The 18,113-nt window shown below is 44.4% G+C and overlaps 3 protein-coding genes across 3 annotated transcripts; all 3 read right to left on the bottom strand.

Annotated features, from left to right (window-relative positions):
• Positions 1–749: 749 nt before the first annotated feature.
• Positions 750–2,596, bottom strand: LOC125970386 (dispanin subfamily A member 2b). Its single transcript, XM_049722611.1, has 3 exons — positions 2,441–2,596; positions 1,495–1,723; positions 750–988 (listed from the first exon to the last, which is right to left on the bottom strand). Exons 2-3 carry the CDS (start codon positions 1,714–1,716, stop codon positions 824–826), a joined length of 387 nt encoding a protein of 128 aa, XP_049578568.1. The 5' UTR covers positions 1,717–1,723; positions 2,441–2,596; the 3' UTR covers positions 750–823.
• A 1,164-nt stretch (positions 2,597–3,760) lies between these two features.
• Positions 3,761–8,158, bottom strand: cat (catalase). Its single transcript, XM_049722590.2, has 13 exons — positions 7,972–8,158; positions 7,329–7,500; positions 7,085–7,195; positions 6,756–6,886; positions 6,533–6,637; positions 6,268–6,393; positions 5,946–6,137; positions 5,720–5,872; positions 5,446–5,584; positions 5,220–5,350; positions 5,036–5,143; positions 4,854–4,937; positions 3,761–4,695 (listed from the first exon to the last, which is right to left on the bottom strand). Exons 1-13 carry the CDS (start codon positions 8,035–8,037, stop codon positions 4,633–4,635), a joined length of 1,581 nt encoding a protein of 526 aa, XP_049578547.1. The 5' UTR covers positions 8,038–8,158; the 3' UTR covers positions 3,761–4,632.
• A 360-nt stretch (positions 8,159–8,518) lies between these two features.
• On the bottom strand, positions 8,519–17,976 carry syt12 (synaptotagmin XII). Its single transcript, XM_049722574.2, has 8 exons — positions 17,634–17,976; positions 14,765–14,825; positions 14,496–14,689; positions 14,037–14,435; positions 10,191–10,406; positions 9,873–9,993; positions 9,455–9,588; positions 8,519–9,357 (listed from the first exon to the last, which is right to left on the bottom strand). Exons 2-8 carry the CDS (start codon positions 14,808–14,810, stop codon positions 9,184–9,186), a joined length of 1,284 nt encoding a protein of 427 aa, XP_049578531.1. The 5' UTR covers positions 14,811–14,825; positions 17,634–17,976; the 3' UTR covers positions 8,519–9,183.
• Positions 17,977–18,113: the final 137 nt, after the last annotated feature.

Genomic DNA, 18,113 nt, shown 5'->3' with positions numbered 1-18,113 from the left:
TTTATATGGGCCAGTGAAAAGGGAGGCGACTGGGCATGGTTCTTTCATATACGCCAGCTCTGTCATTATGTGGTCACCCTGACAGAGCCTAAAAACAGCACAAGCAGAAAACTTCCAGAGAGAAGATGGATTTTTTTTCTTTTTTTTTTACAGGTTTAATGAGCAGGTGGGGGTCAGATGGGAGGAATGATTCAAACAATTAGAAAATCTCTTGACTCTGTCTGATCTGTTATTCAACGAAATACCTCAACAAAACTCAATAATTCAGGTAACATGACCAATTCCAAAATATTATAGATGTCAAATTTACGATACAAAACAAACAGATGAAATTAGAGATTAGCAACACCACCCCCTGCTGGCCAGTTACTGTCAACTTCATATAACGTGGTATTTGCACACACCGTGGTCACTTTAGTTAGTATTTTTAAAATAGCAAGTAAATATTAATGTTTAGTACGATGGTGTTTTTTTAATGACGGCTATGTTTGTTATACTTACTGAAGTGTATGTTCGACATCAATAGTAAACACAAGCTCGTCGATGAGCAGACAAAGATAGCTTAAGGTTAAATGTCTAAAAAAAAGAACTAGCATAGACATGGTAATATTTTTCAATATTTACGAAACACATTTAACACCACCTTTCTTTCAAAAAAGGTATGGGCCAACCCCTGTAGCAACAGAACTAACAGGAGGTTAATAAATAAACATTTAAGAATACAAAATGAAATAAAAAATGAGCGAGTGTTTGTGGCTTATCCACGTTTCAAACATACAAACATGTTTATTGGACATATAAGGTGAGGTGACAACCTTGAAATTTACACGCGGCGGCGTTTTGCATTAGAAACCAAGAAAGCATATACAAGGACCATAACGAAGATAGAAAGGCCGAAAAAGCACAAGGCAAGGAGGTTGAATCTTTTAGCAGTATAGGCGTGCTTTTGAGCTCCCTCCATGTCTCCCAACAATTTCCGGTCTCTGGCCTGAAATCACAAACAAAAATATTCAATTTCACATTAAAAAAAAAAAAAAACGGTATTATATAATTTAAATGACTTGCAATTAAAAATAATTATTTCCATTACAAGACTTAGGTGGTAGGCGGCTAGTAGCACATTACTATTAAAACTGTTCATAATGTTACACCGGTTATTAATCTTAAACATAGTTAGTAGGAAGAAAACCTCTGCTTATTTGCGATAAACACATAGGCCTACTACGCGACTGTATTCTAACATTGGACACGTCGGTGGTACCTGGCTCGTAAAGTATATTTTGTGGTGGTACTTATAAATATTTGCCACACACTGTCCTTGAATATAATTATAAAATATATAATACAAATAATATAATACAAAAATATATTAAAACATTTAAGATATGTATTTAAGATTCCAGATATGTATTCCAAACATTACATATTTCTAAAGCAAATGACTCTCAACATAAATACAAGAAAAAGAGAAAAATAAAAAACTGACAATCTCACCTTGATGGAGAAGATGAGCGCCACTAGTCCCAAGCAGAAAGGATTCCCCATGTAGACAAAAGAGAAGAGCGACAAGATGATGTAGTCGCGCGGCGGCGGCTCCATGCTCTCATCCTCCGTATCGACCAGGACTACGGCAGAACCGGCGGGCTGGTCACGGGCCCCATCGGAAGTCGCGGCCTGCGTGGAGACCGCCGCGGCTGGGCTAGCTGCCGGCTTCATGTTGTCTCTAAGTTCAAGTCAAAAGCACGTTTCCTACATTTCCTTTTTAAGTGAACGTTTTGTAGGTGAGAGGAAATGGAGTAGCGGGAAAGGAACATTGTGAACACAATGCATTGTGAAACTGGTTCTCCTTTCGAAACAAATTTCCCAATAGGAAACATTGTGAATTACTTTGATGAACAGTCAAGGTTACGTTTGAAGTAACGTTTCGCGTAAAATACACACGCACATTTCAGATTTTATGCAATCACACTTTCAAAACCCAAATATTGCCAGTACTTTGTTCGGATTCTGAAAGGCCATGTAAGCACACATATTTTGTTTTATGATAAGAAGGCCAGTGCATTGATATCTAATTAAGTTACTTAGTGTTAGTAATTAAATCCCTAATTGGATGCCAATGCGGATTTAAGATTCCATCTAATTGGTCAATATCAGCACACAATTTCACATGCAATTATTGCACGAATTTTTGCATTCTGCAGATGCAGTTATCACATTAACAATATTTTTTCATTATATGGATCTTGAGTGGCCTCAGTTCAAAGTATGCCTCCTCTGTATGAGTAGAAACTAAAGTTACTGCAAATGTATTTGGCTAGTTCAACTGGTAATGCACCTCTAGGTCCAGTGACTTCAACATAGCAGTGAAACATAGACGAATACGTGCCATCCCATTCCAGCAATCAAGTTTCCGCAGCAAACAATTTTCTTTGTCACTTACACTTGGAGTTGAGGCTTGAGCGCACCTGATCCACAAATTGTTCTGGCTTTCTCTTCCAGGTCGTCCGCCCATACTAATGATGTCCAGTTCTTTTAAGTGAACTGAATCTTTAGAATCAGTTCACTCAAAAGATTCGTTCAAATGAATCGTTCAACGAATCGTCCACCCCCCCACGCAGGTGTGTTTAACAAGGGTAACTTGGAAAACATATTGGAACGCGGGTAACAGAAAGTACCCCTAAAATAAAATTAGCAGAGGATGGTTTCGATCCATCGACCTCTGGGTTATGGGCCCAGCACGCTTCCGCTGCGCCACTCTGCTGACGCTTCTGCATCGAAATTAACTGAATAGTGTTTTGATGTGCAACGTTAACATTTAATATTGGGACACTCAAAATATAGTAACAGAAAGTACCCCTAAAATAAAATTAGCAGAGGATGGTTTCGATCCATCGACCTCTGGGTTATGGGCCCAGCACGCTTCCGCTGCGCCACTCTGCTGACGTTGCTTCATCGAAATTAACTGAATAGTGTTTTGATGTGCAACGTTAACATTTAATATTGGGACACTCAAAATATAGTAACAGAAAGTACCCCTAAAATAAAATTAGCAGAGGATGGTTTCGATCCATCGACCTCTGGGTTATGGGCCCAGCACGCTTCCGCTGCGCCACTCTGCTGACGCTGCTGCATCGAAATTAACTAAACAGTGTTTTGATGTGCAACGTTAACATTTAATATTGGGACACTCAAAATATAGTAACAGAAAGTACCCCTAAAATAATATTAGCAGAGGATGGTTTCGATCCATCGACCTCTGGGTTATGGGCCCAGCACGCTTCCGCTGCGCCACTCTGCTGACGCTGCCAGCTCGACACCAGAAGACATACTTATAGATTAGTACTAACCAGTAGATTATTAACTTCGGAACGGGACTCGATAAACAGAATCGCTTCCATCCGCTTCCCTTTTCGACAAGTAAACATAATGTGAAATAATACATCCCCGCAATAAATGGCAATTCACTGCGGTCCTTCCTGTATCCCCTACAATAAAGAGCAATTTACTGCAGTCCTTCCTGTTTTCCATTTGACTGCTTAACATTTATGACATGGAAGTATTCTTCTTGCAAATGTGGTCTGTAATGATGACTGATCGTCGGACCAAATCCAGGGGCGGAGCTACGTGGTGGCTATTACGGCCACCCATCAGTGAGTAGTCTTGTAGCACGTTGACAAATAGAAACATGCGGAGGTGGCTACGAACGGTCCTCTCCGGATCAAGTGCTGAATAAACTCTGTCTAATAATTACAAAAATAAGTTGCTGCTAAGCGTTTTATTAACCAAAGCAATGTTATATCACAACCTAGGAGTTTTAATTAAAGGCGTCTTTACAAATACACACAAAATGACCCAATTTTCTTTAAAGACAAAGTCAACTCCATATTATGTTCTGTGCAACCCAACGACTGGAAAATCAGTGTTCTGATGAACACTTTGTTTGGAATATGAATGAAACAATCCAAGCGGCCATTTCGCCACTTGCTGTCAACTACAAATGACATCACAGTTTCCAGGGCTAAAGTCCCAACCAGTCACAGCTCAGCTTCAGAAAATTGCTGTTTTAATCATAATGCTGTGCTTAGACTAAAGGGGGCATGTAAAGATTTGGGGTTGACTTCCTCTTTAACCTGTCTAACACTTGGAAATGTAATTGCGACATGTGAACGGACACACGCACAAGGCACTGTGCTGTAATTGTGAACGCATTGTTCAATGAAGTATTTTCCAGCAAGGGAGTCATTAATGGCAGCAGTTAAGTCGGGTGTGAAATCAAAAGAAAACATCAGAAAAATTAATACTTTTCCTACGAGAATATTTCTTCACAGCATTTTGGGTTGCTTCCCATAAAAGGGCGGAGCTTATTGCAGATATGGCGTTATGCGTTGGCTAACGTTAGCACTGTTGGCATAAATCAACAACAATCATTCCTGTTCATTGAGGCACAGATCCAACAAAATGAAAATGGGAAGATTTTTTTCCAAAGCTGAAAACTGGCAGATTACGGTCATTATTTTTGAGATGACATCTTTGAAGTTTTGCTAGCATATGGTTGGTTTGCAATTTGTTGTTTCTTGCAGCTTTTACTATGACTGCAGGACGGAACCGAGCTTCCGGTGGACGTGCGTGCGTTCACATCTTGGATGCAGCGGCGACGGCCGACACTTCGGGACGGCTGTACACATGAGTAGCGTTCTAGCAGAAAAAGAGCCAGAAAAGCCACGTCAAGTCATTGATGAAGTCATGGCAGACCATTGATAAACAAAGAATATTTTGAGATGTTTACAAGATCAAATGATATTCTGGATTGACAAAGTGGAAAAGCAGAATCCCAGTGTTGTTGTTTTTTTTACCTTCTGGGCTTCCGCGTTGTACTTGTTCAGAAAGTTCTGAACCCCGTTTGCATAATCTGGATGGACGGCTTTCAAGTTCTCCACCTGATGAACACGGCACACAATTTCAGAGTCGACCCAAAAAAAAAAAAAAAGAAAAAAAAAAAAAAAAAACTCTATCTACTATGTGGAATTTTGCTTACCATGCGCTTTTGGATGAAGAGCTGCGCCCCCTTCAGGGAGCTCGCCATGTTCTGACAAAGCCTCCGACGCTCCTCTTCGTTCAGCACCTGAGTGAAGAAGGCGCGAACCTGCAAGAAAAAGCTCATTTCTTTTTTTTGTCCTACTACAGTATTTCTCACCAGCCAGCTCCGACAAAACGGTTACCTGGGTGACGTTGTCTTCATCGTGGCTGTTGTAGCGCGCCACGTCGGGGGACACCTTGAAGGACGTCTCCGTAAAATGAGGCTGAGTATCCGGTGCGCTGAAGCTGTTGGGGTAGTAGTTTGGAGCGCCAGCTGGAGGACAGGCAGAACATGTAGCATGAGCCGCGCCGCATTTGCCGATGTCAGGGATTTACTAAAAGCTCTCTCGGCTTGTCCGTCGTCCCGACCGTGGTTGTCGGTGAAGCACATGGGGCCATCACGCTGGTAGTTGGCCACTCGGGCCCTGTAGGGGCAGTTCACGGGGATGTGCAGGTAGTTGGCGCCCAGCCGGTGCCGATGAGTATCCGGGTAGGAGAAGAGGCGACCCTGAGGCGGAGAGAAATGGAGACTATTTATACATGCGCGTCGGCCGCCATGTTGGATATGGAAAAGTGATATTTCTCGTGTGCTGTTTGAAGATTTCTTGTTTCACTATTAATTGTCCCAAAAAGTTTTTCGTACCTGCAGCATCTTGTCGGGGCTGGCCTCGATGCCCGGCGGCATGTTGCTGGGGTCGAAAGCTATCTGCTCCACCTCGGCAAAGTAGTTGAGCGGGTTCCTGTTCAGGACCATTTTGCCCACCGGGATCAGCGGGTATTCCCGATGCGGCCACACCTGAAAGCCAGACGGGACTGATTGTAAATTTGCCTTTTTAAAGCTGACGGATGAGTTTGAAGGGCATTTGTACCTTGGTGAGGTCAAAGGGGTTGAAACGGAAGTTCTCGGCCTGCTCGAAGGTCATGACCTGGATGTAGAAAGTCCAAGAGGGGAAGTTGCCGTTGGCGATGTTGTTGAAGAGGTCTCCGATGGCATAATCCGGGTTGGTGGCGACCAGGCGGTCTGCCTCCTCTATGGGCATGTTCTTGATGCCCTGGTCCGTCTGGAAAGACATCATATGAGCATCATCAGCGCCGCGCTTCGCGAGGTCGACGCTTCAAGTGGACATGTTTCGGGATGATAGACTTTTGAACACAAAGATTCGGATCTTTTAGATGAAGACCAGGCGTGACCTTGAAGTGGAACTTGCAGTACACGGGCTCTCCAGCAGCATTGACCAGCTTGAAGGTGTGCGAGCCGTAGCCATTCATGTGGCGGAAGCCGTCCGGCAAACCCCGATCGCTGAACAGGAAGGACACCTGCATAGTAAAAAATAAAAAAATAAAACATTACAAATAGAATGCAGGCAGCTGTGATATTAAAGGTTAAAGAGAAGAATAATTGCATTATTTTGATGCACGTTGGAATCATTTTTTGCATCTCGCACACACGGCTGACCTGGTGCAGACTCTCGGGCCTCAGGCTGAAGAAGTCCCACACCATATCTGGGTCCTTCATGTGCGTCTGAGGGTTGCGCTTCTGCGTGTGGACGAAGGACGGGAACTGCAAAACATCAGCGGTCAACAGCAGTCTTCCATTGCTGAAGAAAAATTGCTGGTGTCTGAAATGCTCTTGTGGTGTGTTACAACAAAGCACTGTTACCTTGGTGTGGAAGACTCACCAGCATGGCGTCCCTAATGAAAAAAACGGGCGTGTTGTTGCCCGTCAGGTCCCAGTTGCCCTCATCTGTGTAAAACTTGACGGCAAAGCCTCGAGGGTCTCGCACGGTGTCTGCTGAGCCGGATTCTCCCGCTGGAACACAGCAGAATTCAATATTCAAAGTTTGTCTAGAAAAGGAGTTCCACTCCCATCCTTTAGGTGGTAGTAATGCACATTACACAGCATTACACAGCCTTAAAAAAAAAATCACAATTTGGGCTGTCCTGCTAATTCTAAACAACAAACTAGAAAAACAAAAGCTTTTGCTGTACTCGATTGTTCTCAACTCACCCACAGTGGAGAAGCGGGCAGCGACGGGCGTCACTTTGCCGACATGCTCAAAGACTTTGGCCTTGCAGTAGCGGCTAATGTCGTGCGTCACCTCAAAGTAGCCAAACGCTCCTGTGCGCACAAAAATCTTCCTTTATTCACATTCAAGTCGTGAAAATGATTATGAGCATACATCTACGGTTCCTCCACACACGGGAGGAGCAACAGTGGTTTTAAATGGAGATGATGATGACAAATACCTCACCTGCCCCTTTGGCGTGCACCACACGCTCGGGGATACGCTCACGGTCGAAGTGGGCCATCTCGTCGGTGAAGACCACATCCTGGACCAGGAGGGGGCCCCTCGGTCCAGCTGTCTGCAGGTTCAGCTTGTCTCCGATGGGAATTCCGCTGCCTGTGGTCAGCGGCTCTGGTTTCTGAAGCACACGGCATTGGCCTAAAATGTCACTTTGCTGCTAATGTTTGCTCAAAACCAATGTGAAATTATTGTGCTCCATTTTAGTTTGATTCATTTTGGTATTAGCTTTAGATTTTTTTTTATGTATTGAGATTTTGTCGAGTGCAAGATAAGTGGACGTTCTCCAATAACAATCAGATGTTTGCTCTGTTTATATAATGACCAAGGTTGAAGTCCGGTCTGAATGAATTCCTGCGTTACTTTTCAACTACTAGCATGAGAGCAAAGCTATTTTTTGTTGGCTTTTTATTTCCGAATAACAACAAATAGCGAGCATACATGCAAATTAAGACAAACGCTAAGCAACATGGTATTCACTGATAAAAAATAGTGCACGTACCAGCGCTGTATTTTGTTTATTGATAACAATGTTGTGATAACATTAAGCTAGTTAGCCCCACATGACCTCTTACTTCGCCCTCGTACGAACCTGGGAGCTTCGAGCTTGCTGCCATAGCTTCATTTGATCACTTGCTTTGTCTCTGCTGTCAGCCATTTCGACAGGTGATCGCCGAGCTTCTTCTTGATACAAACAACTTTTTAACTTTACGGTTTCCTCCCAGTCTGGCAATATATTTCTGTTACGTTTCCGGACTTTGCTCGATTTAACCCCGCCTCCTCCGGTTTCCTCTCTTCTGATTGGCTGCCGTGCAAGATGTTGACCTACTTTCGGGACCATAAGAAAAATAAATATGACATAACGTAATCTTGAGTGAATTCAATAATTTATCTGGCCTCGATTAAACTATGCTCCTGAGCTGTTTTACCAGATAGTTCGCTAGCTCAGTTGTTCTTGTGTAGATGTTTAACTTGATGGATAAACTTTATGGCTAACCAGCTGGTTTCTAAAAAAAATATTTAGATTTTATTTTTCTGTGGTAATTTTTTAATAAAAACAATTGTCCTGTCAGGGGATTGAATCATTTGTCAAGTTACCATCACTGTGAAGTTAAAAAGTAGGTCAATGTCAAAACTGCTTCAGTTGAATTGCTTTTATTTCAAAAAGCATTTACACAAGCTGGCGCTCCGAGCATTAGAGCTTCATGCATGGTCATGGAGGAGGCGAACAGAATTGCTGGATGGAAATGGAAAATATTGCTCTTATTTGGCACATACAGAAATATAATTTAATGTCAAGTGGTCGTGGTGCTAAATATTTCTGGAGTTATTTCAAATGTGAGAATGCAGTCAAAAGTGGACTATGCATGTGACCGGTTAGGAAAATGACTAAAATGTTCAGAAAATGTCAACAAACTAAAATGTAAATTTACGTTTGTCACAATTGACAGGGAGAAACACCATTTAATAATGCCAGCGGGTCTACTACTGCAAGAATAACAAAACAGCGCAACATGACGACAACGCGCTGATCATACTCTACCGGACGTTCGATTCGGATATATCTGCAAATAGATCACCTGGGAATTGTTGGATGCATGGCAGATTTTTGTCGGGGTTCACTGTACTTAGAATTTCTTCATTTTTCTTAAGTATTGTGACATGATAGTTGTTTAGAAGTGCATTCAGTCCCAGGTCCCGATTGCATGGCCTGCCACTGGCATACTGAGATCTGTTTGTCATATTTTGCAGCTAACCGAGATCACCAAAATGTAGCTCTTGCGTGTGGTGTCAGCGTTTGACTTCAGACCCTGCGCAGTGGGTGCCACATGGACACGGGCTTCCTCAGCGTGGCCAGCATTTGGTTCCAGTGAGTGATCCCCATGCCACCGGCCTCTGGACCGATGATCACATGACCCAGGTTCTCGCCCCGCCCGTCGTCGGATGCCTCAGCGACAGTGACCCGCAGTGAGAGCTCCTGCAGGGACGTTAAAAAAAAAAAAAAAAAAAAGGGGGGGGGAGGGGTGTTATGCAAGCATGACTCAGCACTTGCTATCAGTTGGCAAGTGTCGGACCTGCAGGACGAGGGAGGGCACGGAGAAGATCATGGCCTCGTTGAAAATGGGGTTGGTGTCGTCCCTCTTAGTGGAAGTCTTCTTCTTGCTTATCTTGCGTCCGTCTTGCAGGAGGTAAACTTTGACGAACGGGTCTGCAACGAGGGACGGTCGGCGTTACAATTCTAAATGAGCCGCACGTGGGCGCATGCAATCGAATTAGCTTCAAATGCTAATGACATTGCTCTAATTTTCAAACACATTTCATTTGATGAAGACTTTTAAATTACACATCTAATTACAGTTAATAACAACGAACGGCTAATTAACACTGAAAAAGCACCGAGGCAGAAGCTTGTACGGAATTCATTAAACGGCGAGGAGAAAAATAATAACGCTTGTTTATATAGAAAAAGAAGAAATTGCAAGTGCGTACGACCTGCAGTGTTCTTGCCGTTGGTCCACAACAAGTTCTTACACTTGGCCACCACCACCGTGAGGCGCTCCGCCGTGGGCAAGTAGCTGAGAGATAGCAGAATCTCCCCGACCGCATCTGCTGCCTAAAACGAGTCCAGTCACACACGACATGCGAGTTTGGAAGCAGTTCCTGCCAAAACTGAAACACTCTGAACATGTTGAAACACAATGACTATTACGATATATTATTTTAATACACCTACAAACACACAGTATATTTATATATTTAGGTTAATGGTTAAAACACAAGCACAGTGATGATCATTCTAATAAGACTCACTTTGTTGACATCCTGGAGGTAGAGCCAAGCGTTGAAGGGTCTGACGGTGAGGTCCAGATCTGACAGCTTGAGGTCAGCCACACCGGCGCTGATGTTCCTTTCGTCGCTGTCGATGCCGAAAGCGGCGAATCGGAGGCTGCACTCGTCCAGGGCGCACACGTCGATCGCCACAGAGAACCTCTCGTCGAAGATGACGGTGAACGCGTTTGTCTGCACCTGTTGGGGGAAAAGAATGTGCTTGATTGATCGTGGTGGGTTTTTGCCTGGAGGTGGCGCCGAGAAGACGTGGTCAAGTTTATGGGTGAATGGTTAGGATCAGGAATATCACATTTGTCATTAGATTACCAGCCTGACATCATTTTACCTTCACTTGTAGATAAAGTCCATGCGCCGGTCCCTTTGAACAAACATCTCCGTAATTCGATTATAAAAGTCTCCTTTTTGTTTCAGCTTGGAAAGTCTCTTGGTTTCCATCGCGATGGTCGCCAGCGAGCAATGTCTTCCTGGATCCATGCCATTGCGTGAGAATGGTTTGAGTCGTTTTAAATTAGAGACTGACTCTTCATCGGATGCTCTCGTAGCAGGCAAAGTGAGGACGAGCTGGAGTAGCTTTGTCGCCTCTGGTACAGTCTGGATCAAATCATTTTTGGCCAAAAAAATGAGAAGCTGTTCTGGAGTTTGACATTCGTCCCTTACTGTTTTTGATGTAGTCAATCCGATCAGATCGGCTTTTAGTCTCGCAATGTCAAAGAACCGTTCGTATTTCGACAGGCTCCGCAGTTTGGCTTCAAAAGAGCACATCTGTATCATATCGCAAAATTTTGAACAATCGACTAAACCGAGAAACGCAAGCTCACCAAAACGATCCAATATGTTTCTAATTTGGACGCTGACGTTATCTAGAATATGATCATACATTAATTTCCTTTCATCTCTGACAGATTGCTTGCTTGCTTTCCTTTCACCGTCCGTCAGGCCTAGCGTGGTGCATTTTTGCTCAAATTGCTCATAGAAAATGTCAAACTTTGGTTTCCTGCGTTCGACTCGTTCCATCGTGTCGCGGATTCGTTCGCAACAATGTTCAGAGTCCATCGTGTTATTTTGAAGCCCTTGAAAAAGTTCATCTGTTTCCTTGGCAACGTACTCATAAGTATTGATTAAAAAACACGTGGAGGCTTTTGACAGCCACTCGTCGTATCCGGTCGCCAGCAATAGAGTATCATTGTCCCAGCTGTCAGGATCTTCACTCATGATGCGGAACACATTGCGAAGATCATCTTGATGCCTGCTTATTGTCTTAAACAATGAGGAATCGGAACTCCATCGGATGGGCGCCGCTCCCGGCAAACGTCGCCTCACCACATCATCCAGCAAGCCGCTGCGCTTTGTGGACTTACTAAAAAAATTCCCAAGTCCTTCCACGGTTTTTAAAAAGCTTTTACACGCAGGCAAGCCTTTTGCTGACTGCACTAAAAGGAGTTCAGGCTTGTGTGCATCCAAGTGCATAGCTTCGGGTATTTTTTCTTGCAGTTTCTCCTGCAACATCGATGACGTCACAGCAGGTACTTCATACGTCTGAGCGACAAGCTTCCAAACGCAATCATAGTTCTCCAACACTCCCAAGACGTAGTCTGCAACATCAGGAGCTCGTCTGTCATGGCAGCCCAAAAACGCCTCCTTCACTTCACACCCAGCTTCACTTGTAACCACATAGCGCAAAAGGACAGATATTTGCGCTTCGTCTGCGTCGTTTGTTGTCTCGTTGACCTCCACGGCAACGAACTTTGCTGCGTTAATCTCCTTTTTAATATCACTTCTAATGACATCGGCGACTGCTTCGATTAAATTCTTCTGCATTGTGTCTGACAAGCCAGGAAACACAGTGGGCGTCTCCAAATGTCTTGCTAAATTCTCATCGTTCTCAGCAAATGCATGTAAAAGTTCCACATAGTTTGCGCCAAACGGTAACCCTTGTTTAGCAAGGAAGCAGGTTGCTTTAATCAGGTGCTTTAAAATCTCTCGATTTTCTTTAACTTTGGCATTGTGGACGCTAACATCGAGTCTGCGCTGCTCGTCCGCAGCGACATCTATCGTCGATGTCCCGAAGTTTTTCAAAGCGATCTGGCTATGGATGTGGGAAGCGGACCTTTCGTGTTTGCTGAGATTTCTGTGCAAATTTTTCATGTCAAAATATCCATTTTCTGTCCACACGTTGTCACGACCGGAGAAGAGTAAGCAGGGGAAACAGAAGAGGCGACATCGTGCAGGGCAGCCGCAAAGCCAGTCCTTGCGCGTGTACCACTCACTTCGAAACGAGCGACATGTTTTCGGAGGCACGTCTCGAATCTCCGGCATTGGTCTTCCTCGCTCAATTAAATCCAGTTGGGACTGGTAGTCCAGCTGGGAAAAGTTTTTAAGCGTGTATATTATATCTTCTTGCATGTTTAGCTTTGCCGCATTTGGCTAGCTTTCTTCTTCGATATTTAATTGCGGCAATTTAGATGTAGCTTGGGCGTAATACTGCCATCTACAGGCCACCGATAATATACGAGGTCATTCCAGTTTGTTTACCCCCCCCCACCCCATCGTTCTCAAATATACAAACAAATGTGGTCATTTGACACATTTGCCTTCAGAAAATAATTTACAGAATTGTGTTACACAAGTTTTTGTGAAAAGGCTCTTTGTTTACTTGTGGAATACATAAATAACCCCATAAAGATCAGTGAGCCACCATCAGGTCAAACCTTTAAATTAGAATTAATATTTCTTGAAGTTTTCATACAAATCTTCTCAAATTTACTTCTCAACATCACTGACCACACCAAGTCTTTCCAACTGTCGCCATACACTCGCTTCCCCTCTAAATAAAATATAATACACTAAATAAAATGTATCAACTCTGCACCTGTGGGAATGTTCGGTCACACACAGTGACAGAGAGATTTTAACAGCTAAAACAGCTTGGGGTCAAACTGACCCCAGAGGACCACCGATGCGATATTTTATCTTGAAACACAAACAAAAAACATCACGACTGTGGTTATTTGCCTAGCAACTGATTTTCCACTGTGTAAAACCATGGTATGAAATAAAAATGAGTGATGCAGGTTACTCGGCACCAAGTAACACACATGGGAGGGGATGAGGATGTAATTATAGCATTTTATCTCACACCGGAGTAAAAAGCCAATGTTTGTGCCGACGTGGACCAAGAAGAGGGCCTTGAATGGAAGACCACCTGAGGGCTCTTATGGATTTTATTGATGAGGGGCAGCATGGAGGCATCGGGAACGCTGGACAAATGTGCCGGCGCAGAGCTCAGCCTTGGACTTTTGCCTCCTATTTACTTCTCCCTAATTGTGCACAACAGGGCTGTTTGTGTGTACACAGCAGATTGTAGTTGCATGTGCACGGGCGGAGGAAGCTTTGCGAGCCAAAATGACAGCTAACCGATGAGTGTAAAATTGAGCAGAGCGGATGGGAAACAGGCGGGCCCGCCGATGACTGACACCTCGGTGACGCACCGGGGAAAACAATACAGGAAGGACATGCGTCAGACGCATTATGATTAGAATTAAAAATAAAATGAGGGCGGGGCTGAGGAATTAGCTGATGTCAGCATTTTCTGTCTTTGCCAAGATGTGGCTGCTCGAGCGCTTAAAATCAGTGAGGATGGTCGTTTTCCTTTATAAATAACCCCACATCAGACATGGCGCCCCTAGTGGTGCTCGAGAGTAGTACATGCATTACACTCAAGTCGCTATTAATTAATTGAGTTTTTCAGAGCGACCCGATTTACGCTAAAGTGGAGGTAATGTAACACGAGTGCAGGAACCATCTTACCCTGGTGACTCCCACGTTGAGCTCTTCCGGACCCAGGGAGATCCTGATGAAGCACCCTGGGAAGTCTCCCTCCTCTCTCTCCAGCAGGTCCTTGCCCTGATGTGCCATGATGTGCAGTGTCCCCTGGCCGCTGTGGCGCGATGGCTCGAACTCCAGGGTCACCTCCAGCTGACCCACCGTGAAGTCGTGGCCAAAGTTGTTAGCGATGGACGAGATGGAGCTGAGTGAGTCGGTGGAGATGGAGCGGTTGAGTTGGGCCGTGCCGCTCAGGTCCAGCTCGCGGCTCATCAGCTCCAGCTGGCCCAGATCCCTCAGGCCGTCCGGGATGTCGCCCGGGCCCAGGCTAGGCTTGCGGCTAGACGCCGTTGACGTCCGCCGGTGGTTGTTAGCTGCCACCCGCTACACAGAACACACACTTTGGAATCGGACCCGAGCGACCCTGACCGGCGATTGGCCTACCTTTTGTCGGACCTCCGCGAAGGAGGTTCCATATTTTTCCTGCAGGTATCTGTAGTCAAAATTAGGAAAGGGCGACGGCGCAGGGAAGGTACCGGACTTCCACAGCTTCCAGATGTTCAGCCCGGCCACCGCCAGCAGCACCACGAAGCCCACCAGGTAGATGCCCACCTCCCAGCCCGGCGGGTTACGCACCACTGAGAAGACGGCATAGAGCAAGTTGGAGACGCTTAGAAAGATGAAAATAAAAATTCATTCTAGTATCCACTCACCACTCAGATGGTAGCCTGAGATGTCCCCACTCAGAGGAGAGGACATGGTGCAGCAGCCGGCCTGGAAAGTGCAAAAAACGGAAACGGCCCAGTCAAGTCTCCTCATAGATGGAGAAGAGAGAAAATATCTGCGTGCGCAGCAGACGCAAGAGGCCGGCTTAGCGCTAACATCATTACAACAAATAAATGAGGTCGTTATCCCAAATGTCATTTGGGTTTTTTTCTTCTATAAATAATCATCTTGAGTTTTGCAGGGCGACTAGCTCCACTTGCTATTCAGATGTATACGGGAATGTTTACGTGCGGTCATAAAGAACACGAGAGAGGGGGAAAAAAAAAACTTTTAGCATTTATTGTGCCCATTGTAAGATTGCAATTGCACAATAACAACGAGAGAAATACACACAACGATTACGTGCCGACATCCCGCCACGTGCAAATCATGCCACGAGATATCGTTGGACAAAACATGAGCGAGATTGAGAATTGATCAAGAGGAGATGAATGCACTCGCAGAGAAGAACAAGGCAACACAACACCAAGTCAATAGCGGGCATCCATTGTCGATCGACTGACTCATTCCTCCCCCAAGAAGCTTCTCATCCTTCTCCCTGCTCACTGGAATCTGGAGCATTACACTAATGATACCATTGGATGGGGGGGGTAACCCTTGGGGTGGGGGGGGTGGGGTGGGGGGGCACCAGTCAAGTCAGCTGAAGCCGTGCAGCCAAATTAAAGTGGCTGACGCAGTGCAGAGCACTGACGGCTGCTGATGTGCCGTTTGGACCTGAGCTTTGTTATATCTTAGCTTGGCTGTAGTTGTGATGGATCAGTGTGTGTGTGTGTGTGTGTGTGCGTGTGTGTTAGGAAGGAAGGATGATTCATGGAGATTTGGCAAAAAACAAACGAGGCAGCGTGGGCGCTCCGGCTGTGTCTCAGCGGAGCCGCTGAGCTGAAATAGAACACAAGCAGACAGGCTTGTTGTGCTTGCTCGTGTGCGGCTTCTTGTCTCTTTTAGGATTTCATTTTATTCACTCACAAAAGTGACATTGTAGAGTTTTTTTTTTTTTAGGCCCTTCTTGGCAGGTTTGAGAATCTATTCCATGATGACAAGCTTTTTATGGAAGACTCAGAGTCAAATGTAATTGATTATCTTGTACTTTATCATGCTGAGAAAGCTGTTGCTAATATTTTGGTAACTTGCCCTTAGGCCTGAGAAGGAAGAAAAAAAAAAAAAAACGTCTTGTCACTGTATCGGCTTACGCTAAGTGACATGAGCACAATAGCGCTTTGGGAATTTGTGAAATTTCAATTTTCCGGCGCAGCAATGAGACTGAGTGGAAAATGAAAGACTGAGCGTGTGCGTGCACGTTTGTTTGCGTGTGTGTGTGTGTGTGTGTGTGTGTGTGTGTGTGTGTGTGTGTGAGGAGGTAGGCCTTGTGAATATTCCAACAAAAAGCTGATCAATCAAATCCTTCTCCAGTTTGGCTCAGACGACTCATAATCTAATTAACGGCCTTGCCACAGAACTGAAAGCCATAAAACAGAGCTATACGTCTTCTGGTGCGATTGCCGACATTGAAAATGTCTGCGAATAACTTTTGACAAGATTTTTTTTAGGAGTGCATCAACATTTTTATGAGACTCGTTTGAAATTTTACTCCTGATTAATAGAAAATGAAGGTACCGAAAATACTTCCCTGAGGAACTACCGACGGACGATGCCGAGATTATTTTCTGCAACATGATACTTGCGTGAAGACCGGACGCCGCTCCCTTAATTAAATAACCCCTCGGCCAATTCTGCAAGCATGGTGCTATGCGTGTCTGAGAGGGAATCCCCTGATGAAGTTGGAGATAGTGGAGGAAAAAAAAAAAAATGAGCTTCAGCTAAGTGAAGAGGCGGGGCATACACAAACTTCATGACACACAGGTTCACCTTTAGCATCATTAGCATCATTAGCATGGGCAGTCAAGAAGAGTCACTGATGTGAAAGTGCTTTGTGTTTTGAGATACAAGCTAACAGACAGACAAATTTGTTTTGACTTGCGGCAAACAACCACAAAATGGTTACGGTCAACGCAAAGCATTTTATGAAGGACCAAAACTGCTAAAATTGAAAATAAATAAAAGTAAAAATAAAAACGAATATCAAAAATATAATTGAAAAATAAATGCAAAAATATTTAATTTAAATAAAATAAAAAAAATAGAAGTAAAAATAAAAAAAATAAATTTAAAAATAAATAGCTAAATAAATGTGGAAATAAGTAAAACAATTATATGACAAGAATATCCTTTTGTATATTTTTAAATCAATTCTCCACTTATATATATGTATTATATTTGTGTATTATTCAAGCAATTTTGGCCTTCCATAGCAGTTTGGCAGATAGTAAACACTTTAAAAAGGATCTGTTTATTGGGCAGTGTGTATAGAAAGTGTGCAAGATCATCAGATAGCTGCAAGTGATGCTCAGCAGTGCATGAGTTAATAAATGTTTTCTGAAGGTGACATTTCCTCTAGGAAGAAAACCTACAAGTCTCCCGCAGGTTTAGTGTTCTAACTTGTGTGATTCCACTGTCGGCGTCTATTCCAAAGTGCCGTCCCATCACCAAACTAGTTAGCAAGGACATCTTATGGCTCCAAATCCCAGACTTTGCGACGCCATGCAAATGCGGAGCTAGAAATGTGCTTTGGGGCATTTAACGGCACATGGAATTCTTCTAAGTGCAACCTGCTGGAGTCCACCGGATCAATATGTGGACACAGCGTGTGTGTGTGCAGCAAAATCACGCCAGCCCTCCTCCTCCCCGCTTTTTTTTTTTTTTTTTTGAGAAGCAAAGCATAGAAGGATGCTTTCTTACCGGGACTTTCCTGTTTGCTGCAGCGGCAGGCAGGAGGAGGAGGAAGAGGAGGAGGATGGACGAAGCAACTCCACCGCTCTTCCTTCTCTTCAGGCGCCGCTCTCCATCCAGTGCCGCCGAATGCTGGAGGGGGAAGAAGATGACGACGAAGAGGGAGGAGATAGAAATGGGTTACTTCGGAGACGCTTGCTCGGAAGGAGGAGAGCGATGAAGAGGAGCAGCTTGCTTGTGCCGCAGCTCGCTGGAGTCTGTAAAGAAAGATGCTGCTGGAGGCATTTCTGTGTGCGCCTTACACACACACACACGGACACACACACGCTCCCTGCAGAACAACTTCTCACCTCCGCCTCCTCCTCTTCACAAGCAGCAGGCGGGCATGCACATGCAAAGGAGAATTTAAAGCAACATTAACCCAATTGGCAATTGCATTAATTATTCTGTAATATTTAATAATAATAATAGTGTGTGGTGTACTTACTG

The sequence above is a fragment of the Syngnathus scovelli genome, chromosome 6 (assembly GCF_024217435.2).
Source record: "Syngnathus scovelli strain Florida chromosome 6, RoL_Ssco_1.2, whole genome shotgun sequence".
NCBI classification, from domain to species: domain Eukaryota; kingdom Metazoa; phylum Chordata; class Actinopteri; order Syngnathiformes; family Syngnathidae; genus Syngnathus; species Syngnathus scovelli.
Note: the sequence above shows the minus strand (reverse complement) of the source record. Positions and strands in the feature narration are given on the sequence as shown.